The sequence below is a fragment of the Anguilla rostrata genome, chromosome 13 (assembly GCF_018555375.3).
Source record: "Anguilla rostrata isolate EN2019 chromosome 13, ASM1855537v3, whole genome shotgun sequence".
NCBI classification, from domain to species: Eukaryota; Metazoa; Chordata; class Actinopteri; order Anguilliformes; family Anguillidae; genus Anguilla; species Anguilla rostrata.
The window spans coordinates 12,066,969-12,082,835 of record NC_057945.1 but is presented as its reverse complement, the minus strand read 5'-3'; the positions used below and the strand labels follow the sequence as shown (position 1 = coordinate 12,082,835).

Sequence of the window (15,867 nt, the reverse complement as noted above, 5' to 3'; positions counted from 1 at the left end):
GGGGGGAAAACAAGAGCGCAGCTTGTGGAGTGTCCGTATATGGTGTAGGGCAGGGGCCCCTGCGGTTCGGCCAGGCTAGGGTTGGGGGCCCCTGGTGTCATGTGGCTGTTCATATCAGGACACGACAGGCTGTTTGTTTTTGAATGGAAGTTATGTAGCTGGTCAGCATGAGATTCTATATGGAGCCGCTTATTGTTCTGTTGTTGGTCTTGCATGTCTGTATTTTTTAGACTAATAAGATTGTTTATCATCTCATGAGGTAGTAAGCTGATGAAAATGTTCCATTTTATGTTATATTTAAAGAGAAACTGCGAGTGTTCAACTCCTGCTGTTTCAGAAAAAGGGTGCATTCACTTTCTAAAAAATCATTTCAAAGCCATATATAGATACCCGCACTCAGATCATTTATTAAGTTTGGCAAGAATTTAAGTGAAATTGATTTATATATTTTCTCATGTGGTTAACATGTTTCAACGACTGCTTCTAAAGGAATCCATGTAGAAAGTGGTGTAACCTTGAGAACTTTCCATGAAAATGTGCTTGGTAGCGATGCAGTCTAGTTCTTGAGTTACAGGTCACCAAATGACTTTTTCCACAATTGAAATAAACCCTTCTGTGGGCCCCCAGAAAACTAAAGCTGGCTAAAAGGAACCCTTTCCTGAGAGTAATTAAAAATGCCAAGTCCAGTAATTTGTTTTTATTTCCCAAAAATATACTTTTAAAGAAATTACACATTTCTTCAGAAGCAATCGTTAGATACATACACTGAATAGATCTGGCACTTAAGACAACATAAGATGTGCTTCATCTGCTGAAAGACCTGTAAATTGAGTTTACATCACACAGTTTGTTGTGAATAAGGAAAACACTGATTTACACAGACAAAGCAGAGAAAATAGCAGCTAGCAGCTGTTCATTTACTCCTTAACAGTGAACTCCCTCTTAACTCTTTAACTCCCAAGTTTCACGGTTTCCATTAGATAATGAGCACCCTAGGAAACTTGACTGAATAAAGGTTTAAGCTTTCCATAAACTGTCTAGGGTCTGAAATACTCAAACGGAAATTAAGAGGGAATACATTCCAGTAAAGGGCGAAAAGCTGGTCTTAAACACCGCGGCGAAACCTGCAACACAATGAGACAGACCAGTCAGACACATTGGCTACTATCATACTGAACAGTGTTCATTTTTATATGAAAGGTCATTCTGAACTCTGAAAATGATTGAAGCAGAAACTAGAAATGTATTATGCAGTAACATTTGTAGCTACGAATTGCTATCTAAATGCGTATATCTTCGGCTTGACAAGGAGTGCTTGCTCTGGTTTGCTCCAGCTGAAAAACGGATTGCAGTCAGGATGGATATCTGCTTTACAGTTGCAGTCATCTACACAAACATTCTCGACTAACACATTCAGAACTTTTTTCTGTTACCTCTGTTTTTGTCTGAAATGACGGCTAACATGCAAGGTAAGTACCAGTGAATAAGCTTGCTAGATGAAAAAGGCCTCACTACTAGCTAAGTTCTACTGTTCTCATGAACAGTTTACTACTTTGGGTTGAATCACAACAAGCAGGGATTAATATCTTGATCATCGCTGAAAACGTTTGTGTACACCTGATGGAGAGAGCTGCATGCAGAATCTTCCTTATGGATTAAATTGCAGAACATGGAAGACTCATCCCCTACCTCTCTCCCTTTGCCCCACTGGCCCTGCCCAGCCCCACTTGACCCCTCCCCCTGGGTTAAAGCACAACTCACCTCAGTTTACCCTTGTTGAATAAAATGGCTCCTCTTCCCTGTGGATACCCCTCCTTTCTCCAGGATTGCAGGTGACCTGTAACCCAACATTCAGCACAACACTGTTCAACAGATGCTTTAGCAGCAGTCAGCCTCCTCTGCAAACTTTCTGTACTCCCTCCCAGAACTAGCTAAAAAAAAGGTTCCGTTTTGTTTATGCCAGGTGATAAACTTTTATTTTATCAGTCACACAATGTTGACAACTGTTTAAAAACAAGGCAGTATTATGTAAATTATAGCTCTTAGCATTGCTGCTATCTTTCATAGCGTGCTACACTGTGCAACTATTTTGCAGCAACGTTATACACTTGCAGGTATATGATTGCTTAATGCTTTACTACACTAATGTGTTACTCCCAATTCTGTGCCCATGCCCTGTTTTCAGGATATGCATATTATGTCAATTTCTATGACTGAACTGTAAGCCACTCTGGAAAATTTATAATGCCTGCAAATCAGGGATCACTGCCCCTGTTCCTGGTATGCCTCAATCGACACATTTTCAAAGATTAGCATAAGTGCCTAGAGCATGCTGTAACCCACATTGATGTAGCCCAGTGGCATTCACTGTCACCCATAGATAGCCAGTGGGTATGTAGGTATTCTGCTTAGTCCTGAGTAACACCATAAGCTAGTAGATTGTCTGAAATTCCTGTAATGTAGATTGTGGTTCTACAGGACCAGGGCTGGGTGCCTCTGTCCAACATTGGATCTCCAAGAGACACCATTAGTCTTAGGCTGCATCTTCCCTGAATGGCCACAAAGAGGTGTGTAGACCTTGTCCAGTCCTTCTGAAATTCTTTCTGTGAACCACTTGACCAGAGCCAGCACTGATGTCAGTGTGAGAGCTTCCATATTGACCAACTAAGAACCAGGTCTGAAATGCGTGTCACAGGGCCCCTAAGCGGTTCGATGAGCTCACCACTAGAGCACGTTTGACCAGGGACGCTCAAATGTGGCCCATCAGGCCAGTTGTGCTGCCAGTTTTCATTCTTCCCCTCTAATGAGGAATGTATGCAGACTCTTGCTAATCAGTGGCATTCATCAATCAATGAATGAGGTAGAATGGGTGATATGGGTGTTTTTCATTAAATAAATGAAATAATAAATCAGTTGTGTTTACTCGGGTTCCCTATGTCTAGTACTAAATTTTATCAGTGTGATAAAAGGAGATAAAGAAGCATCCAGGGCATGGTCCTCATAGCCCATTGGTGGTTTTGAAAAGAGGACGAATGACACCGGAGGCCGTCTTTTTTTTTGGGTCAAGCTCAGTTAAAGCAGCAAACCACGATCGTGGTGCCTGACACATTGATGTTGGCTGTCCTGAATGCTAGGCCAAATGTAAGTGGTGGTAACACAGCATGATAATATTGCCATGTCACGTGAACAAATGGGGAAAAGTAAAAAATAAATACATGAATCAAAAAGCACACTGACATTAAGGGGGTTCTGTTCCCTGCTCACACTCACTGGATTCTGAACTCCTCCGGCCCATCAGTCCCACGAAGATATCGTCCATGTCTCCTGAAAAAGAGATTTCTCATTGTTTTGTATAATATTTCATTAATATTTAATATCTACACCTACTGATAGTAAATCTAAAGTCGAAGGTATTGCATGCACCATGCAGTCATACTGTGTGTACTATATATATGTGTGTGTGCATGCGTGTACATACATACATACAGTGCCTCCTGGAATTGTTGGCACCCTTGGTAAAGATGAGCAAAAAGGCTACGTATGAATGTCGTTTATCAGCTTGATCTTGCACTCAGTATGATTAAATGAACTAATCTTTATTTGAGGTAACATTATTTTTTTTTAAAACATAAAGAAATATATTTCTCAGAAATGTGTGTTCTCAGAATTATTGGTATTCCTAGATAATAAACAAAAGTTTAAATCTTCTGAATCTTTAGGATGCCTTAAGTGGTCATCTATGACTTTCAGTGGGGAATAAATATGATGTGACACATGAAAACTCCCTTCATCATCCACGAACATGAGGAATGTCTGAGAAACAAAAGTTTGTTGACCTTTAAAAAATCAGGAAATTGCTCTTTACAAAATACCTAAATGCCTGAAAATACCAATCTTCATTACTACGGCAATAATTAAGCAGCTTAAAATAACTAGAGCTGTGATGGACCTCCCTGGAAGAGGATGCAAGTGTAATCTGGTTTGAGTGGCAAAAATAAAAAATAAAAAAATCTCCAAGGATCACACCTGAAGAAATGCAGAAGTCACCAAGCCTCCAAAACAGCAATTAGACCTCCCCCATTGCCAACTTGCTGTTAGGAAGGCTTGGCAGAAGAAAGCATCTACTCTCATCAAAGCACAAACGTTCGGTAAGCACCAGGAGTTGTCAAAACCTTATTGAAGCGGTTATTGGAAACTGGTTCTAAGGTCATTTGACAATGTTAATTTTATGCGGCATTTTTGTTCATATTAATTGAGAGTGCCAATAATTCTGAAGGGCACTGTACATACATACATAGCCTTCAAAAAGTATTCACTCCCTTTAAACTTTTTCACATTTTGTCCAGTTACACCTTAAAAGCATACTATGCAGAATTTTATATTTGAAAATATTATAAAATAACTATGCTAAGGCATATCTATGATGCACTGGCAATCTCATTCTTTGCACAATTTAGCCGAATATGTGAACCTTTTACCTGTATTTGTTGTTCTAAAATGTGTTCAGGACATTTCAGGATGTGGCGCTATTAGTGTGGGCAGGGTGGTCGTGGCTACAGAGTCCATGATTTTGTATCAGATTCCAACTAAGTGTTGCTAGCCGGTTGCAGCAACAGATGCTGAGAAGCCTCGATACAATGAAGCAAAAAGACAAGTCGACAGGTAGGAGTCAACCCTGGAATTACTTTTCTTCAGTGGCGTCAGCAGATGATCGCCAACGGAATGAAAAGCGACGGGGACTTGGCGTATTTTCTGCTAGTCCTGTAAGTAACGTTACTTTTAGCTAGTTAGCCTACTTTATGCAGCTTGATGCCCGAGGTTGGTTAGCTTTTGTATCAAATTCTGTTCTTCCATCAAGATGTCTTCCCCCTCTAATGGGAATTGCTGTTACTGTATATTGGTGCAACTTAGCTAGGTCAGTAATTCACCATATTTCAATCAGGGGAAATTAATTGAATACTTCATGCATGGTATCTGGCTAACGTTACGTGTAGCCAACTTCACCAACAAAGCTAAGTTGCAAACAACTTTGAAAGGCCACGAATAACTTCATGAAAAAGTCATCCACTTTACAGGTATATCAGATAGCTATGATAGAACTATGGCCTGCCAATGTTACTTATTCCACACGCGATTCCGTGTTTATATCCCTATTCTAAATATATGTCCAGGGGGGTATTTCACGAAGCAGGATTACTCAGTTAGTAAAACCCAGAATAGCTCTTTTTCAGTCCACGTTCCAGATTTGGGAGGAGTCCGAGTTATACTCAGTGCAGTTATCCAGCTAACTCAGGAATCCTGCTTCGTGAAACCTAGAATAGCTAAATACCAAACTAGAAGAAACCCAAATAGCTGTACCGACACTACGGATGAACTACCGTACTTTGTTCCCACGCGCTAAGGGGTGCACTCAGAGTAAAGATCGTTGTAACACTGACTAATTACTGCTACAGTCTATATCGAATCATTCATGTTGCTGTTTAAAATATCTGACCACCTCGCCTCTTCGCTTGACAGTTTGCTTGCAGCGCTTGGAGGTGTATTCAATGGGAATGTGGTTGGGGTAGAGAACGAATTGTCATGCATGTAAATATTTTTATATATTATTTAAGAGTAAATTCAACAACTAATGATGCAAACATTTTTTATTCAACATATTTTAAAAACAAAGATTTCTCATTTACAAAACTGTTCACCCCTTAGGTAGCAATTATGCATGAGTCTTCTCATGCCGATATGAACTTTGTACTCTTAGATTTCTATTTGCCTATTCCTGTATGTAAATTTGCTCCAGTTGCCAAAATAGACAGAGAGTGTTGGTGGACAGCAAGTCCATAGATTTTCAATGGGATGCAAGCCATGTGGCTGAGCTATTCCAGAATACTAATGTCCTTGTTTTTAAGCCATTCATTTGTAGTTTTCTCTATGTGTTTTGGGTGAGTGTCCTGTTGGAACATTATTCTTCACCCTCTCTTACAGACTGAAGCGGGTTCTTTTAAAGCGTTAGCCTGTATTTGGCTCTGTCCCTCTTGCCCTTGAAAGCAACAGTCTCCTCAGTCCTGCTGGCTAAAAGTCATTCCATAGCATGATACTGCCACCACCATGCCTAACAGTTGGGATGTTGTTACCTGGGTGATGGCCTATGTTTGGTTTGGGCTAAACAGCACTTTTGTTATTTCAGGCAAAAGAGCTCAGCTTTAGCCTCCTCAGACCACAGATATCCAGAAGGTCGGTCACATGGCTTCTGGCAAAAATTCAGGCGTGACTTTATGGTGGCCTTTCTCAGGAGTGGTTTCTGTCTAGTCACTCTCCCATTTTGGTTTTGCCATGTAGAAATTGCAGCACATTTTATAAGTAGTCTCCCATTTCAGGGTATCATAATATAGTTTGGGACAAATGGCATCACGTGTTTCTTTCTGTCAGGTGTGTTCAGTTGATGCCTTAGTGCAGATATAAGAGAGCTTTCAGTCTCTAGTTTTGATTCTAGCTGTTTGATTGCCTTTGGTGTCTGTTATAGGAGTCTGTGAACATGTGGACCAGAGTGGTGCCAAGGAAAGTCAAGGAAGCCATTATGAGGCTGAGAAATAAGAAAGAAACTGTCTTATTTCTCAGACTCTTAATGGTTTCCTTGACTTACTTTTGCACAACTCTGGTCCTAATACCCCCCACCACCATGTTTCACAGAAGAGGGGGGTGCTTTGGATCTTGGGCAGTTCTTTATTGGTCTCCTTTATTGGCCTCCACAATCATCACTGGACAGGTGTTTGGTGGGGTTACTTCTTTATGGTGACAATTCTTCAGTCATCAGCTGTAGAAGTCTTCCTTGGCCTGCCAGGCTCACCAGTGTTCTCTTTCTTCTTAATGATGTTCCAAACAGTTGATTTTAGTAAGTCTCAGGTTTGGTGCAACTCTGGACAGATGTTGACAGATGCCAGACTCCAAAGGCAATCACACGCCTAGAAACAAGACTGGATACTGAAAGCTCTTATACCTGCATTAAGAAAGGAATTAAACATACCTGACTAATCAGAAACACCTCTGAAGCCATTTGTCCCAAACATTGTGGCACCCTGAAATGACATTTCAAGTGCGGTAATTTGAAAAGAAAATTAATGAAATGAAAATCTGCACTTCAACCACATTTGAATTATTTCATTACAAATCAATTAAAATATGTCTTTGTCCCAAACGGTATGGAGGGCGCTGTGTGTACACACACACACACACACACACAGACAAACACATTCTCATAAGTAACTACATTTTCAGTTTTTCTTTTGCTTGTGTATACAGTTTGCTTACTAAATCAAATATTGGCAATCCCTACGTGTTACTACAGTGACAACCTAATAATGTTCACCTGGAAGTGGGTTGATTTGTATTTTATGAAGCCATGTTGTGGAGTAAGTCGTGAGCATTGTAAATATTTCAATTTGCCTCATTGCGCATAACAGAAATTATTTGGTGCTTTAATAGACTTTTGCCTTTTTCATCAGTGGCCATTTGCAATATAGAAATCACACAAAACTGGGCTTCCACATTCAATTAGTCATATAATTACTGCAGTGTAAACCTAGTTAAGAAAATGCACAATAAAAATCAGAACAAAATGGAGGATTGTCTTACTTTTAAGTGGTGGTAGATTATTCATCCCTGAAAAAAGAAATTGAATTTAATGGCCTCAGTTTATCAGTGTCCATAACTGTGATGGAGTCTGACACAACAATTTCCTATTTTAAATAGGGAAGTGAATTTCAAGCCTGAATGCAATTTTTTTTAGCCTTTCAAGCCTTTTTTCTTTTCTCCTCTAATCAATATTTCTTCTTGGCTCACTCAGAAATTTTGGTTGCTAATTGACAAAAATTCCATGCATGCCAATTAAGTACCTTGGTGGATCATGGTACTTGTAGTTAAAAAAATTTTTTTTCTGTAACCAGCCACAATACAACACAGCCATTTCCAAGGCATGGCTTATTTGGCAAAATGTTACCTAATTATTCCTTTCAGTATCTTGCCTAACTGAGCATCAAGTGAAAAGGACATGTGAGTGATGAGTTTGTTTCCATGGGATGAGTTGTGCAAGGACTCCAAAATAATCAGATGATAAAAACAAAAAATAAGAATTAAATGTAGAAGACGGAAGATGAACCAGGAATAACCGACACTTACCCGACACTTATTTTAAATACTTATTTTTTCTTTTGAAGTGCTTATCATGCGGATCTTTATCTTTATTAGGATAATAATCTGATGCTATAGTACCATATCTCTGTATTTTTTTCTCATTTTCAGCTATTAGAATTTTATTAGCAACCAAAATTACTGAGTGGGCCATTAATGTCTTTAGCATTGATGAATTGTCACCAAACCTTATTGGTCATACTCCATGGGCGGGTGTGCAATACCGTGTCCTGCATCCATGTTTTCCAGCATGGTTGTAAAACATTCCTGACATGATCTCTGTTGACCTTCTAGCTTGAGGCCAGCTAGCTATACCAATAACAGGACAGTTTATATTTTAAACAAAGTCACTCAAAGCCTGTGGAAGGCAAAGCTGTAAACAATGTCTCAGGCCCCCTGTCCGCTGTTTCCCAATTAACAGGATTGTCTAGCATCTTAGTTTCCTTGGCTGCTTTGGCCACCTGCTACCTAATGAGATGTGCATCTGGAAGTCATGGAAAGTCATTGCCTAAGTCCTATTACATTGTAGTTTCTTCTGTACTGATTTCCATTTTCATTGCTGACATGATGTCATTGGAGGCTTCCGTTGTTAAATAAAGGAAATATAAATACATCAGGCCTAAGCAGTCACTCATAATTAAGCAGTAATTAAGCAGTTTCTTAATTACCAGAACATATAAAAGCTACATTCTTTTCCTTCATTTGGTAAAGCTTTTATGTGATCCAACAAAACCAAAATTCCCTGAGCAAAATCATTCTGCTAATCATCTCCCACCCCTAGCCTTACCCTTCATTAGTCTTTCCTCTACTTCTATGGACTTCTGAGCCTTTCTTGTATTTCAGTCAGAGAACAGGATCATCCTTGAAAATCCCATAATACTAATGCATATGCACATTCTTTATTCCTAGTCATTTTCCTGCTCTCCCAAGACGTTGTGGTCAGAATGACGGCACTGATTTGCTTTTCTCACCACAGTAGAAATTCCCTGCTTCATTTCTTGTCTTGTGCAGCATTTGAATTCTGTGCCCTTAGCCATCACAGAACTGACTAAAGTCCGAGTTATTGTCCTGTAACATCCCCCAAGTTCACTTAGCGAGTCCCTAACAAACTTTACTACCTCCTCAGCACCTTTTCTGAGGAGTGGCCACCTGTCCAGCAGGTTCATCTTTCTCCTCCACTCCTTTGATCCCACGCTGGCACAGTTCTCTATGCTCTCAGAGTGCAACGTCTCTCAACTCCTAATATCCTGTCAGCTGAACACTCGCCCCTAGGTTCCTATGCCCACACCTGTGCTCCAGGCCATCACTCCAGAACACCACCTAGGTCAACCCTGCCCTGTCCACCCGCTGCTCCCTGACCACCCTCAAGCAGGCAGGACTCTCATACCTGCTGGGGAAGTGAACTTCAGATGCCACTGCTTCACAGAGCCTCTGCGAAACGTGTCTCTCTTCATACACCTCTCCAATCCTCTTGAACATTCGTCCTTTATTCAACTACAGTGCAGTGACGTGTATATATGTGATTTTCTAGAGTAGTGGTTCTCAAATTTGTCAGCTTAGGTTCTTTCTATGATAAGCTCTGTATTTCCTCTTATATAACCATGGAGGCAACCAGCTTCGGAAAGATCCTTCCAGAATCTTTACTGATGGCTATTCAGCTTGTGTCATACAGGTGTACTCTGAGACATGTATCCTACACCATCATCATCACCATACTGAGAGTTGTATAACAGCTACACAATACCCTTACACATCAATAAATACTTAGTCAGGAACACTTACCAGCACTTCTTCTGCCCATCAGCCCTACAAAGGTGTCATAATCTATGTCATTATACCTCTTCAGGTAGTCACGCGGGACGTTGTCAATGTTCAACCTTTCCTGGAAATACAATGCAGAAATATCCTAGGTTGTTTTGAGGGCTTTCCGATGAAGTACATCATCCTTTCTGGTCTTTATTGATTCTGTTTTCACTGAGTAAAGTAAAGGAGAACAAACTGTTTCTTTTGGAATGCCACAGGAATGTTTGACCCTCTTACCAGTTTGGAGGGTCCATTCAGCCCAAAGAACAGTAAAATTTAATTTAGCTGCAGGCAGCAGTTTACTCAGTGACTCAATTGCATTATTGGACTACTTGTTCAATATTTTTCTTTAGTGTCTGTCTCAAAGGAGAGTGGAGCTTCCTCCTCAGAGGGAAGGGGGGTAATCACCCCTTATTAGTGTTTCCTGAACTATTCTCCATAGTAGACTGCATTTTGCTGGTTAGAATGTGTCATGTAATTACCAAAAAGGTTTTGGTAACATTTTCTTGTGAAAAGAGAAACCCCATGGCAATTCAATGTTCTCAAAAATGCAAAAATGTAATATATTTTAAAATGCTCATTTTCCAAAATTTTAAATTCAATTAGAATATTACATGCAGTATGCTTGCCCCATCAATAATCTGTTTAAGAAAAAAAAAATTCTTATGTGGAATATCTAATTTGGTTTTCAATATTTGGAAAATTTAAAATGTACTACATGTAATCTTTCATATTTATGGAAATTGTTATTTATTTTACAAATGTTTAATCACTGAAATGTGTTATGCATTGACTGAATGTTTCCAACAGTGAACAGTTTCTACAAAACAGGAGCACGGAATGATTTATGTCTCCCAAAATGCAGGGACTGAATGTGCAATGAATGCATGATTGTACAAACCCATTACAGAATTCTTGGAGGTAAAACACCCGGCATGTGGGGAAAATTCTGTTCCTTATGTCCTTGCTGGTAAAATAGTACAAAATGTTTTCACCACAGTGTTGAAAAGATGAGTAAATGACCCATCTAATCTCCAAAGCACTCTTTATTTGGTGTGGTACCATACATGTAGGTTTGAGGGGAGACAGGGAGACATGTCACCCCACAAATTGTTGCCTGGTACACAAGTGACTGAGGAGAATTAAGTATAGTTATTTGATTGAGTGTCAAAAGTCAATGGAATATGAAATGAATAGACTTTTTTTGTTTGTGAGCTGTGTATGTAAAGTAGTGTAGGTAAAATATTGGAAACAAAAATGAATTTTTACTTTTTTGCGTCTCTAACATCTCACTGTGTCCGTGACATTCTACATGAGTTATTTCAGGCTTGATACATTCATCATGCAAGGCATTTCCCCCCCTCATGTCAATCATGAGGACATCTGCTGCAATGTTCATGAAAATGTCACCAAAAATAAATACATTTGTTGCGTGATTACCATGAGTCATTTGATTAATGATTTATGCACTTTACAAAATGTACGTTGACTTTTGCTTTTTGCTGTCTTTACACATATTTACACGATACTTGCTACAGACATCTATCTATCCTCACTCTATAAATTTGCCTCAAGAACCACTAAAGGCCGTATGGGCGGGGCATAACACAAATCAGACTATAAATCAAAAATTGTTTGTCCAGTCATTACAAAACTCGCAGGATATGTCATTCATTCATTGAGAATGAACATATTGTGTCAAGTCAAATTCCTTGTATGTATAAATGGCCTTGACTATTACAATTACTCTGTTTCTGACTAGTTCTTATTGCACTTCGTAGCTTTTACCTTCTAACGGCCCGTGTTGGCTTGAACCCCGGAATTGCAGCTTGCGGCTATATTTATTATTATTATTATTATTATTATTATTATTATTATTATTATTATTATTATTATTATTACCACACCAGGTTGGCCAGTGAAGGTCTGGCTTCTTCCCGCTGGGGAGTGTTTTCTCACTGCTTGAGTTTTTTCTTTCCCCCTGTGGATATTTCCACTTCAGCTGCTGGATTTTTTGGGGTTTGGTCTTGATTTTGGCCAATGTTTCTTATTTCCAGTTTTGTTTTGTTCTTTGGTTAAGGACTTTTGGGACAGTGACTGTAAGAAGCGCTATGCAAATAAAATTTATTGTATTATCTAATATATAATTTGCTCTTTTTAAATGCTGAGATCACTAGTCAGTCAAATAACTTAAATTGATCACTTCAAATTGATTACTTCAATCAATCACTTCTGATTATTGTTTCCTTTACATAATTAAGGAAATTATGTAATGATATATTGTAATTTGTTAATTGTACAATTCTTTGATGCAATTAAGCATGTGGCATTGCAAAAGGTTTGCTCACTTTTCAAATGTAAGAAATATTCTCTTGAAACTTGAAATGTTATTTACTAACGATTCTAAAGCCTATACATCATATTTTATAAATGCAAAACATTTGCAATGTACTTAAATGTAGGAGTATAAGGGAATATTTTTCTGAAATTCTCACTTTTGTCCCTACCTTTTTGCTGCTTTACATGTACATTTCCATGTAGTTTTCTTTCATTTTTATACATTTACGAAATGTAAGACACAAGTGATTAAACATTCATGACATTAACAAACAATATTCACTTTTGATTGATTGAAAAAATTAATCACAAGAACTAAGCTTATTAAACACATACTTATGTAGCCTACTTATGGACGGTTGTATTTCATTAAATGTAAAAAAGACATTTTGTAAAATTCGTCACGTGCCCTTAAAAAAACATTTTTCCATCCTCTGACCTAATCTGCATTTTTTACTTGCATATCAGATGGGCAGCTACGGCTGTAAATCCAGAGCAGTGGCGAATCCATACATCCAGAAAATGATACTTCAATGTGTGAAAATACGAAAACCAACGACTCACACTGCAGCAGTTTGGCTAGCATTGAAGTTGCTCATTCTTTTCCTGTTTCGTCTTGAGATGGGTCAGCGCCAATAATTTTATCTCCGAAAATAAATACGACGAGAAAATAGGAATATAATGTATGCTGCCATCGATGGTTTGTATCGTCCAAGTTCAGCTTAAGAGTGTATTCGCCATTTGGAAGTAATAGGACATTGGAACGATTTATCACGAGCTTTCATTTTAAAAAATCAAATGAAATAATTGAGTAGCTTTGGTATCAGTGGTGGTTGTTAAGGGGGTTGGATAGTAGTCGTTGTGGTCTCCTGCTCACCTCTAGCATTGATTCCTGAGGCTCTTGCTCCTCACAACTTGATTGACACGATCGGAGTGTCACTATGAAAGAAAGGATCGCGAACACCAAGTAGGGTTTCATCGTCTCTTTCTGGCCGGTACCCGCACGCACTGAAAATAAGGAATTGAAAATCATGAGGGACATGAATAATAATGTTTTACTGTCACCATGTAGCAAACAATTTAACTGACTTTTAAATCACTATTTAATCGCTATTTAAACACTGGGGGGAAATATGTGAAACATAATATCAAGTAAAATCGCAAAATTGCTTAACTGAGATTGCTATAACAACAACTTGTCCACATGTGATTTCTAAAGTTATTTCTCAACTGTACATGAGAATTGACTGGCGATATTGCCGATATTAGGCTACCGTTTTCTTCCTCAGTTTCACCCACTGATTATTTGAAGCAAAAATTAAATCCTTTTTTTCCTCATTTTTCATCATCATCATCATCATTATTATTATTATTATTATTATTATTATTAATAATAATAGGCAACAATCCCAATTAATCCATTCAACTTGTGTTACTTAAAAACAGTCGTTTATACAATTTTGCATCTTATTTAAGTTGTTTATTTAAGTTGTTGAAATATCTATAATGTACTGTTGGCTACGAATCAATTTGAGATGGGGCCAGTGTTTCTTTTGGAATCTGAAAAGTTTGCGAACACGCGTAACAGTGTCAATACACGGTTGCGCGTAACCCACCCCTCCTAATTAAAACAAGACTGACAATATAATGACAATACCCCATCTCACTTCACTCTTATATTGGTTATGGTCCATAGCCTATGTCAAAATATCCCCCTGACGGGCGCTGCGCCAATGATCCTACGCTATGGTAGGATCATTTTCCCCACAACGGTTCATAATGATTATTATTAATAATAATAATAATAATAATAATAATAATAATAATAATAATAACAATAAGAGTTCTTACCAGAAAATATTACGTTTTGTGTCTCTCTGTCAGCCGTTGAGTTAATTCGAAAATTCTGTTTTCTCGGAGAAATGTCTCACAGGTGAGCTTTTCCGTTAAATGGTTTGAACTGCTCCGTACAGTTCTTCTCCTGGAATTCAACTACACCGCGAAGTCTCGCCATCTGATTGTTAAGTAACGGCATATTGTCTGCGCACTCCAATCAGACGCGGCTATGTGGGTGTGGTTTCAGGTTTGGGACCCTATTTATGTTCGTATGTCTCGACTCGCAGATGAATAACACGCTGGCTTAACTAGCTAATACGTCCATCTCGGGGGGAAGGAAGATAATTTGTGATTTTACCTTATAATTTTTACATAAACCTTGTAATGATTCACTTACAAGACACTTCATGACTTCCTTGCCAATTCAATACCATGATGGAACCAGGTACCTAACTAAACAAGGGATGCTAGCCACCTGTTGAATTGCCTTCTGCCTCTTCCAAACTGTCGTCTCCGTGAAAGAGGAATATTCTTACGCATGTCTCATTAAAATATGCCCAGCAGCTCCGCAAAAGCTGTTATAGTTTTCTACTTCAGATTCTTAATGTAATACCGGTTTAAATAGGGAAACGCAATGCGGTTAGAATTAGCAGGTAATCGCGCCCTTATATCTACAGTCGAATGTGGGGGGTGGCTTCACTTTTGCTTCAAATGTGAAGTTAGCTGCGGGTTGTGAACAAGTGTAGTTATTTTGTAAGTGTAATTTGATTTTAATATCACTTAAATCCCTTCTTCTTTGATTTTTCAAAATTAACTGATAACTGTGTGATAACTGGGTTCAGATAAAACAACTCGAACATAAGCCTAACTTCTTTACTATTCAAGTGCAATTAAATCAAGGCGCCAACACATCACTCATTAACTTGCATCATAAGAAAATGAAAAATTGGCTTGTATGTAGCCGTACATTTGATATAATGCAAAGAACAAACTGGAATGAAATTTTAAAAATATTTTTTAAGGTCTCGGTCAAATGGATAGGATTTTTCATTATACGTGAACATGACCTTTTACAAAGGCTTCTGGAACTTGATCCTGGGGCCTTCTTGTATTTTCTAGCTTTTGTTCTAAGCGTAACTAAAATTTCTTAAGTGTAATAATCTGGAAAAATAAACTTTTTGTAATTTGTGTTTTTGCAGTCCACACTGACATGCAGAATATGGAGAATGTACATACAGTAGTTCTCCAGGAGAGACTGAATTCATTAACTGTAATGTGCTCTGCGCCTAGTCATGCCTTCAGGAAGAAGTAAATCTGCTCTGTTGAGTAACTGATTGAATGAAATGAGTGGCAGGAAAAACAATCTGGGGTTCAGATACTGAAAGTATGATCAACTGGTTACTCTACCCCGGTCTGCAGAAAACAACAAGCTTTGAGGCAAAACAAATGGTAACATCAAGCCTCCCTATATTCTGATATAACAAATGTAGGCATAAAATGTTTGTTTAATAGTAACTGATTGCAAATGTGTTTTCAAAAAAACCTAACTGATTACAAAATTCTTAACTGATCACAATATCACAAAAAGTAACTGATCTAGTTTCAACGAGTTGAATAAATGAGTGAAGTTTGTGCATAGCTGCCCGCAAGACAGCTTAAATGAATTCAAAACAACAGAACTGAGATGTGTGACAGGAACTGGCGCCGTGG

At 38.5% G+C, this 15,867-nt stretch overlaps 2 protein-coding genes across 4 annotated transcripts in view; one reads left to right on the top strand and one right to left on the bottom strand.

Moving 5' to 3' along the window:
* Window positions 1-682: 682 nt before the first annotated feature.
* tac3b (tachykinin precursor 3b) lies at window positions 683-14,368 on the bottom strand. Of its 2 annotated transcripts, XM_064306384.1 has the most exons (7): window positions 14,173-14,347; window positions 13,199-13,329; window positions 9,964-10,063; window positions 7,627-7,653; window positions 3,271-3,324; window positions 1,762-1,837; window positions 683-1,124 (listed from the first exon to the last, which is right to left on the bottom strand). In XM_064306384.1, exons 2-7 carry the CDS (start codon window positions 13,298-13,300, stop codon window positions 1,106-1,108), a joined length of 378 nt encoding a protein of 125 aa, XP_064162454.1. In that variant the 5' UTR covers window positions 13,301-13,329; window positions 14,173-14,347; the 3' UTR covers window positions 683-1,105. The 2 variants fall into 2 exon arrangements, with proteins under 2 accessions (XP_064162454.1, XP_064162455.1); XM_064306385.1 differs by lacking the exon at window positions 7,627-7,653 and having other exon boundaries at window positions 14,173-14,368.
* apof (apolipoprotein F) overlaps window positions 4,510-15,867 on the top strand; it is a 35,001-nt gene continuing 23,643 nt past the window's right edge. The window contains exon 1 of one of the 2 annotated variants that reach the window (XM_064306378.1): window positions 4,510-4,662. The gene's annotated coding sequence lies outside the window, so the exon portion shown is untranslated. Of the gene's footprint in view, window positions 4,764-15,867 lie in introns of both variants that reach the window. The other variant, XM_064306379.1, reaches the window with a different exon arrangement.